At 45.0% G+C, this 9251-nt stretch overlaps 1 protein-coding gene across 1 annotated transcript in view; it reads left to right on the top strand.

The window, feature by feature from the left end:
• Nucleotides 1-4111: 4111 nt before the first annotated feature.
• Nucleotides 4112-9251, top strand: part of MED13L (mediator complex subunit 13L) — a 290790-nt gene continuing 285650 nt past the window's right edge. Inside the window, exon 1 of the mRNA XM_079942819.1 lies at nt 4112-4345. Within this exon, the coding sequence (XP_079798945.1) occupies nt 4274-4345 (72 nt within the window). The 5' untranslated portion in view covers nt 4112-4273. The remainder of the gene's footprint in view (nt 4346-9251) is intronic.

Raw genomic sequence — 9251 nt, 5'->3', positions numbered from 1 at the left:
GTTATATTTTTGCTTCCATCTTCTCTCTGCCATTACATTTGGTAACCATGAAAGGGAACTAAACTGTCATTCTCAGAATATGACCTGAGACTTGTGCAGAGGGGCACGTCTATTTCCTGCCTGGGCAGTTAGGCGTTTTCACTAATGGGGAAACTTGGTCATGAACAAGGATGCTTCTGATGAGCCCCCCACATGGGGAACTGGACTCAGAAGTACCTGATGTCTTGCTGCTTCCTAGTCACCAGTATGGGTTTGGTTTGGTTTTGATCTTATCTCCTGAGGCTCTCCATCACATCCCATTGCTTTCTCTATTAAAGACTCTGCAGATATTTGTCAGTCATCTCCACAGTGCAGAGTCAAGGGTTTCTTTGCTAGAAATGAGCTAGCATGGAGGATCACCCATGTTGCCTTTTCACACAGGAGGAAACTGAGGCCCAGAGCAGTCGGGAGGCTTGTCTAAGATAACAGGGCCGCTCAGTGGCACATCTGAGACTAGAACCTGGTTCCCTTGGGTCCTCATTCTGTACTTATGTTGCCAGGGCAATTGCACACTGCACTTCTGACCTTTTCTCTTCTACTCTGGGGCCTTGGCTTTGACAGTCAAGCAAATCTCCCCAGATGAAGTTTTTATCCCCTTTTGCATTGTTTATTTGCTTTTTTATTTGATTGATTATTCTGTTTTCAATTTTATTGATTGATTTGTGTTGTTTATAACTTATTGTATTGAATAGGTAATATATATATTTGGCTAAAAAAATGTAAACAGTACAGTGAAAAGTAATTTCTCTTCCCACTGTGACTCTCTATCCCCAGAGGCAACTGATATTACCATTGTCTCTGGTGCAACCTTCCATGGATATCTCAATTAATAATCCCTTTTTGTGCTAATGATAGTTAGCACTGTCAGTACACATAGTGCTAACTCATTATTTTTAATGGCTGCATGGGATTAAATTATACTGTTAACTACTCCCCAAATAATGGGCATGTAAGTTGATTTCTACAAGCAGTACTATAGTTCACATCCTTGCACTACAGGTCTTTATACATCTGTGCAAGTATCTCTGTAGGATAACCTCCTACAAGTAGAATTGCTCGGTCAAAGGGAATGTCCATTATAAATTTTGATCTTTTCCAAATTGACACCCAAAGCTGTGGTGCTAATTTATATTCCCACTGACAGTGAGAGTTCTGCTTCTCTTCACAGTTGCCTAAGCTTTTAAAATATTGTCAATACTTATTATGCTTTTTTTTTGTTTTTTGGCTGCACCACACGGCATGCGGGATCTTAGTTCCCCGACCAGGGATGGAACCCACGCCCCCTGCAGTGGAAGCGCAGAGTCTTAATGACTGGACCATCAAGGAAGTCCCTTATTATGGTTTTAATTGCTGTTTTTCTTATGATGAGTGTCTTAGTCTGCTTGTTGGGCTGCTGTAACAAGTTACCATAGACTGGGTGGCTTAAACAGGAGAAATCTACTCCTCACAGTTCTGGAGGCTGGGAAGTCTAAGATCAAGGTGCCAGCCAATATGGTTCCTGGTAAGAACCCTTTTCCTGGTTCTGTCTTCACAGGGCAGGGGGGTTGGTGGGTGGGGCAAGGTGGGGAGAGAGAGATGGAGGGAGGTTAGGAGGGAGGGAGGGAGAGTGTTTGAAGGCTGGAAATCTTTCCTGTCTCTTCATACAAGGGCACTAATCCAATCATGAGGGCTATACCCTTGTGACCTAATTACCTGCCAAAGGCTCTATCTCCAAATACCATCACAGTGGGAAAGTTACAGCATATTAATTTTAGGGGGACACCAACATTCTGTCCATTGCAACAAGTGAGGTTGAACATCTTTTTATATATTTGAAATCCATATGTCTTTCCTACTCTGTAAACTGTCCATGTACTGTTCTCATTTTTCTAATATTAGGTTGCTTTGGGAGACTTTTGAAAACCTTACTGAAGAATGAGAATTTGGTGACCAGGTGTGTAAGATGATATCCTGGGATATAAACACACCTGGATATGATGGACCATCACACTGTCTGATTGCTCAGGCCGAAGTAACACCATGCATGTTGATAAAGTGGTTTGACTTTTTTTTCCTAAACATTTTCATCAACAAATCTTAATAGAAATGCACAAAATTGGCCTGAGGTCAGTGGGTCAGCAACTGGGACCCCTTTTTGACAGATTGAGAAATGAGGGTCAGAGAGTTGAACCATGGTGGTCAAGGTAACACAACGGGGGGTGCCAAAGTCATCTCCAGGCCTCTGCTCACAGAGCCTTCTGGATTCAGGTTTGGGCTCTGGAGCCACACAGACCTGGGTTTGAGCCACTCACTAACTGGAGAGCTTGGAGGTGTCACTGCACTTCTGAGCCTTGACTTGTAGTCTAAGGATAATAACAGTATCTTCTTTATGTGACTGTTCTGAGGACTATGTGAAATAATGTAGGTACATTCGTTTTAACAGTGTCGGTGGGTTATAACATAGTGTCAGCCATGGTAATACTACATGCTGCTCCCGGGTTTTGCTTTAACAGTTATTTGCGGTAGTTCCAAAGCTCAATTCGCATGTCTAAGACTTCTTTCCTTTTATTACACTCCATCTTTCTGCTGTTTTCCCATTCTTCCTTTTTTAAATCCAATCTGCATGGCTTTTCCACGTTTGGGGGCTTATTAATGAAGTTATCTCTTCCCCACCTTTGCAGGGAGCACAGGCCTTGAGGGCTGGGGAAGAGCCTCCTTATACTGGCATTCCTCCAGACTCCCATGCTGTATGCTCAAGAAATGTTGGTTATTGACTGAATGGAGCCAGGAGGGAAGGTCTGCTCCCAACCAGACCTAGTACAGTGTCTGGTAGTTTAAAAAATATATACATATTCTGGCACAAAGCAAGAGATCAGGAAGCATTTATGCAAAGAATGAATGCATACACACAGTGCCTAGGAGTAAGGGCTCGAAAGGCATTTCTGTATTCACAGTTAGCGCTCCCTGGGTGAGGCTTATAAACCTTAACGCAAGACCTTAGCTGCGCTGTGCCTGGGTGCAGGGGTTCGAATCCCACCCCCTCCTCTTCCCAGCTGTGCAACCTCGGGCAAGTGACTTAATCTCTTTGTGCTTCAGTTTTCTCATCTGCAAAACGCGGAGGACGGAGTGAGACCTCGAGGAGACACCCCCGAAACACTTGGATCTTCTGCTTGGCCCACGGCGAGCCCTTGCCACGCAGCCGGCCGGGGCGGTCCGGGGCACAGGCAGGGGGCCCCGAGTCCTCCGCAGCCACCTCCACGGGCATTCCCGGGGCTCGCAGTCGCGCCCAGCGGAGGTCTAAGCACCCGAGGGGGCGGGGCGCGAGGCCGCCGGCCCGGCCGCTGCCCGCGCGCCCGCCCCAGAGCCGCGTCGCCCGCACTTCTTTCTCTCCCTCTCCGTCTCGGTCTCCGTCTCCCTCCCTCTCTCGGCCGGAGAATCCGGCCCCACTCGGCTCAGCAGCGCCGCCAGCGAGCCGCCGCGGCCGCCGCTCCGACCCCTCCCCCGCCCCCTCCGCCACCCCCCCGCGCGGCCGGCGCCCGTCACGTGACGCAGCGCCAGCCAATGGCGGGCCGAGCCGCGGTCGGCGGCCGCCATTGCTGTCAGAGCGAGCGAGCCCCGGGAGGGAGGAGAAGCGAGGCTGACTGGGGAGGAGGGGGGGGTGGGGGAGGAAGAGGAAGGAGGGGACGTCGCTCGGCTGCCGGGGTCGCCCGCTGGCTTCGTCCGCACCCCCCCCTTCGCGAGTTCGCGCTCCGCGGCGGCGGCGGCTCCGAGGCGGCGGCGGCGACTCGGGCTCGCCTCCCCTCACGCGCCGGCGGGGGCCGAGGGGGAGTCGGTGGCTGGAGATAAACAAGGCGGCGGCGGCGGCGGCGGCTGAGGAACAGGGAAGGCGGAGGCGGCGGCCGGCCCGCAGCGGCGGCCCGGGAGGCAGCGGCGGCCCTGAGAGGCGGGGAGGGCGCCGGGCCGCGCGGACAGCGCCCCCCGCCGCCGCCGGAGCCGCGGGAGCCGCCGCCGCCGCCCGAGCAGGAAGGAGCCGCGCGGTCGCCGCGGACCCCCCCGCCGGCCCGGGCCCGCCGCCCCCAGCGCGGCGTCGCCGCGGCGCCTCCCGCCCGCCCGCCGGCCCTCGCGCCCTCCACCGGCGGCGGCGGCGGCCCGGCCGCCCCGCGCTCCCCGGCGAGGCGCCGCCGCCCGGCCCGGCCTCGCCTCGGACGCCTCGCTCCGACATGCCCCGCTCTGGCGGCCGGGCTCGCGGAGGATCATGACTGCGGCAGCGAACTGGGTGGCGAACGGGGCGAGCCTGGAGGATTGTCACTCCAACCTCTTCTCGCTGGTGAGTAGTCGGGCTGCGGGGAGGGGGTTGTGTCGGGGGGGGGGGTCCCCGACCTCTGCCGCCGACCTCCGCCGCCGACCAACTTTCTCCTCCCGCCGCCGGGACTTCGCCCCTCCCTCGCCTCTCCCCGCCGTTCGCCTCTCGCCGATTCTCCCCCTTTTGGATCGTCTCTCCCTCGCCTTGGATCCCTTCCAGTGTTTATTTGGCTCTTTAAAAATCATTTGTGAGCGCGGCGCTCGGCGTGGAATTTGCATGTGGAAGTCTCAAAGCTGCGGATTCTGGGTCGCACTTCGAACGCCCACCCTCTGTTGCAATCGCACTCCCCTTCCCCTCCCATTTCCCCCCCTTTTCTTCCCTAAATGTGGAAGGCTTTGCCTTGTGATGCCCGCGCCTGCGATAAGCAGCTTTTTCCCCCTTGTGTCGGATCGGCTGCCCGCCCGCCCGCCTTTTGAATTTTAAAAAAATTCCATAATGACACCTGCAATTTCGCCCGAAAACAGTTGATTGAATGCGATTGTGTCAGTAAAGGACTCTTGCACCCGAAGCTCCCGGGATTGTAAACATCGACAGCCGTCTGCCTCTCGGGGCTTACTACGCTGGAGAGCCCTAAAGCCATTGCACCGAGCCGACGGAAGGTGGAGAAAGCTTTTTCTTCTTTCTCTCCTCCTGTGTCTTTTAAAAACTGTTTTCTCTCTCCTAACAACGAATCCACACACACACACAAAAGCAACAAGCTGGGCGGTTTGATAACATCGCTTTTATCTGCCTTCGCCTCTCTCGCGCTGTCTCTCTGATAATTGACAACTTTTCCTTCGGATTTGAATCGCCTGCCTTAATCTTGAAGCAGTTAGGGTGTCAATTGTTCTCCTGGAAGCCTGGCACCCGACGACGCCGTCTAGGTTCATCGAAATTAAAAATGTATAGGGTTCCAGCAACTCTTTCCTGGCGGTGGCAGTGACATTTGGTGGTAAATGCCATCTTTGCTTTTTATTGGGTCGTATTACCTAGCTCTGAAAACATTCACGTTGTTAAACCTGGCGTTTAGGCTAATAATTGCAGTGCGTGGTCTTTAAATATGTGCTTTGTGCATGAGTTACTGTATGTAGAACTATGTGCCCGGGAGACTACGAATTTGTTTAAATATTGAGCAAAGATTTGTAAACAGATGTAGGGCAATTATGTTTCAAGCGTAGAATATAATTGGAAAATTGGCTGAACGGTTTAATTTAGGCTTGAAAAAACTCAACTTAGTTTAAGTTGTGTACCCTTTTGGGGGGACTGCCTTTGGGGAACATGCATTTTGGAAATTGTTTTCTGTAACCTCTGCTGTAGATAGAGCTTTATTTCCTCTTAATCCTTGTTTACACTGGATAAATAATTTAGTGTTCAAATTGTAATTAGTTACATTTAATTATGGATAGCATAGATTTGTTTTTCTTTGAGACTAGTGGAGAAGTACAAATTCTTGCCAACTTTTCGAATGGAAGCTTTATTTTATTAAATATATTTCATTATGCAGATAAAAAAAGTCAAAATGTAATTTTTACCTACAAAGACCCAGTGACATAGTATCTGTGCTTTGTACTAGGATCAGGTCTTTTTTTTTTCTAGCATTTTTTTCGGATATTTAATCTTAAAATCAGTTATAAGTTGCGATTCTTACTCTCTGTACTGTGATAATTTTCCCTTGATCATTTGATATATGGGAATAAAACTCATTTTGCCTCCTGTTTTCTTCTCTCAGTCTATCATTTAGTATTAGTCAGATTCAGGGACTTCCATAGATTAGCAAACATTGATTAAGGGGTATTTAAAAGGTTTTTGTTTGGCGGCTGGTGACCACGTTGACACTTTATCAGGGAATTAAAATAACCAAGTAGACCAATATTAGTGAGGAGAGAGCCCCCAAATAACCATATATCATGCTGACTGGTAATGGCTTGTATATATGTGGCTAATTTATATACAGTACATTTTGTAGACAAATAAAAATCCATGTGTAGCCAGTCTTTAGTATATATCATTTCTTCTACCTTTTTTCTTTTTCTTTTCTTTTAAAGCTTAAGTAAGGATGATAATGTTGATAGAGATAAGATGTTTAAGATTCTTTTGTAGAAACAATTTGTGGGAGCGGACTCTGTGCTTTATGACTGACTAAAGGTTTGTGCTTTGGGTATTTCTCTCCTAAACCTCTTTAAACCAGGAATTGATTTTTGAATATACTCTTTTTCTTTTTTTAATCAGAATTGCTCTTTAGGTAGCAACTTTGAAATGCGGAAAGGCGTGGGTTGATTTTTTTTTTTTAAAGGACTATAGAATGTCTACATTCTCTTTTAGGTGGAGGGTGGATTGGTGCTAATTAAAAAAATTACGAATCGGTTAAAGAACTGCTGATATTGTAAATTTTTCTCATTCCAAATTGAGCATTTTCTTGTAAATTAGATATAGCAGCAACCTGGGATAACAAAAATATGTTGCCTGAAGTACATTGTATAGAATAATTCCAAAGGAGATAAAATCATTACCCGTTCAAAATAAAGCATGTATTATAAGAACTCTTGGTGCTTTATAATGGCATGTATTTTTCTTTTTGGCCTGCAGTTGTTTTGAGCAGAGAAAACTATTGTTTATAGAGAATTTATCTAGATACTCATATTAATGTAGATTGAAATGTAAGCTAGAGATTATAAAGTTCTGTAACACAGTAATGATCCACCCACTTTGTGTTACCTTGAGGTGTTCGTATGGCTTAGCAAAAGTTGATTTGTGCAGTCAGATGCCTTAAGGTTTTTGTCAGTCCTTTACTTACTTTGCTTTCTGATATTTCTGCTGCATGGCATCACATTTCCTAAATTCTTTGTCACCCCCTGCCCCCTTTTCCTAACATGTGAAAGATGCCATTGTGTATATATGATATGGGTCATTGTATGTGTTTCTTATTCTTACAGTTGTGAAATTTGTAGCTACTGCATTAAATGCATGCCTGGCTGTGCCTTTGTGACTCAAAACTGTTTTCTCATGCTGTCCATCACATTTCCGGGAGACTCTTGTTATATATTCACTCAGTTATAATTCAGTTAAGTGTGTTAAATCTGCCCTTTTGGAAAGTGTACGAGTGCACCCTATGGTATGTCAACTCACCCTTGTGGAAAGATATAATTTCCAGATGTTAAGTATATCTTTAGTTTTGTTTCTTTACTTTTGTTTCTCAGTCGAGGTGATGTGGAGAAAAGCGATTTTGTGTCCTTTAACTAGATTTAAGTATATACTGTTTGACACAACAGCAGTCTAATTCTTAATTATGTGTGCTGCACATTCATGTTGTTTTATTTGCTTAGCATCTTCCTGACTATGGGGTAGTTGGGGGATGGTATCATTCTTCCTTCCTCAATTGAAACACACATTAGTACATAATTCCTATTAAGGACCATTCATTCTATATTTGAAGATTTTAAGGTAATCTGTTGTTGACCTGCTTCCTTTTTTCTGAAGAGATTTATTATAGTTTTTGCAGAGAAGGAAGATAGTTGTAAATGTAGAAACTTTGAGATCTATTCTTTTGAGTTAGAACCAGATGGGGAGGACTATCAATTGAAAATGAGGAAGAAGGAATGATTAATCTTCTCAAGTGCCAGTAAATATGCAGGGTATTTTTTCATCTCAATTTCCAATTTTAGTATTTACACATAAAGCATCTTTTTTTCATGACGGTTCATTTTGTTGAATGAAAATGTTTATAATTTGCTAATGTATGTTTTCTGTTCAGTGTTTAGTTGTTAGTAGTGCATGGTGTTGCAGTATTTATATATTTTTAATAGCAATAATAGCTACCCAGTAATAATTGCCATATTAACCTCCAATTGCTAGTAAATATTTTTAAGTACATAATAGACAGCAATTTAAGGCATAGTGTAGCAGTTTATTGGACCATTTTAAAGAGCCATTTGTATGTGTTCATAATTTTAAAGAGAAAATAATGTACCTAAGACTTATATGCTGCAAAATATCTGTGTTATTGCTTGAAGTGCTCATTGAGAGGAAGTTAGGTTGGGGCTGTTTCTTTGTGAGAATAAAGGCGGGGCGGGGGGGGGTGCCTGAGGACAATGAGTGTTGAGTTTATGCCAGGTGCTTATGTAGTTTAGCACTTTCTTTGGAATATTTTGGCATTTTTTTTTCATGATTGTGTTAGGTATTTGGAGAAAAAAATCTCTTAAGGCACTCTTTTAATTAACATTAAGTTATAGTAGTGGATTATATTAATTAGGTTTGGAAAGATTGATTCATCTTTTTTGTTCACTGGCTAATTTAGCCTAGTTAATTGTGAGTTAATTGTATTCATCAAACACTTTCAAAGGTCTCCTCTGCTCTTGAGAGTAATAAGAAAGATACTGTCACCAGTTTATACTGTATTCTCTGTATCATATATTTGCAAAAGATAAGCGTATTCTATAGTTATATTTGTTAAATTATTTAAAATTGAAGTGAAATTCAGTGTAAATAGTAATAAGATTGTTTATGTGGATTTTTTTTTTTAATGAACAGTTAATTCAACTGTTCCTCAAAGTTTGATTCAAAGGTAGACTAGATATTTTTCTTTTTTTTGGCCATGCCACCTGGCTTGTGGGATCTTAGTTCCCTGAACAGGGGTCGGACCCGTGCCCTGGCAGAGAGTCCTCACCACTGGACTGCCAGGGAATTCGCAGACTAGATATTTTTCTGAATGGTTTGACTTATTTTCAGTAGAAGAAAATAATAATCTCCTCCTCTGAAATAGTAGTAGAAGGTACTGATTTGTTGTTTTTTCTGAAAGTGGGTGATATGTTAATTTCACAGAAAAGTTAGCTAGTGAGAGAGATTAGACAAAGTTTATAAGAATTAGTAATATGGTTGAATATTAGGTATTATT

The sequence above is a fragment of the Stenella coeruleoalba genome (genome assembly GCF_951394435.1).
Source record: "Stenella coeruleoalba genome assembly, chromosome: 14".
Lineage (NCBI taxonomy): Eukaryota > Metazoa > Chordata > Mammalia > Artiodactyla > Delphinidae > Stenella > Stenella coeruleoalba.
The sequence above is the reverse complement of the archived record's forward strand: the minus strand, read 5'-3'. Positions and strand labels throughout refer to the sequence as shown.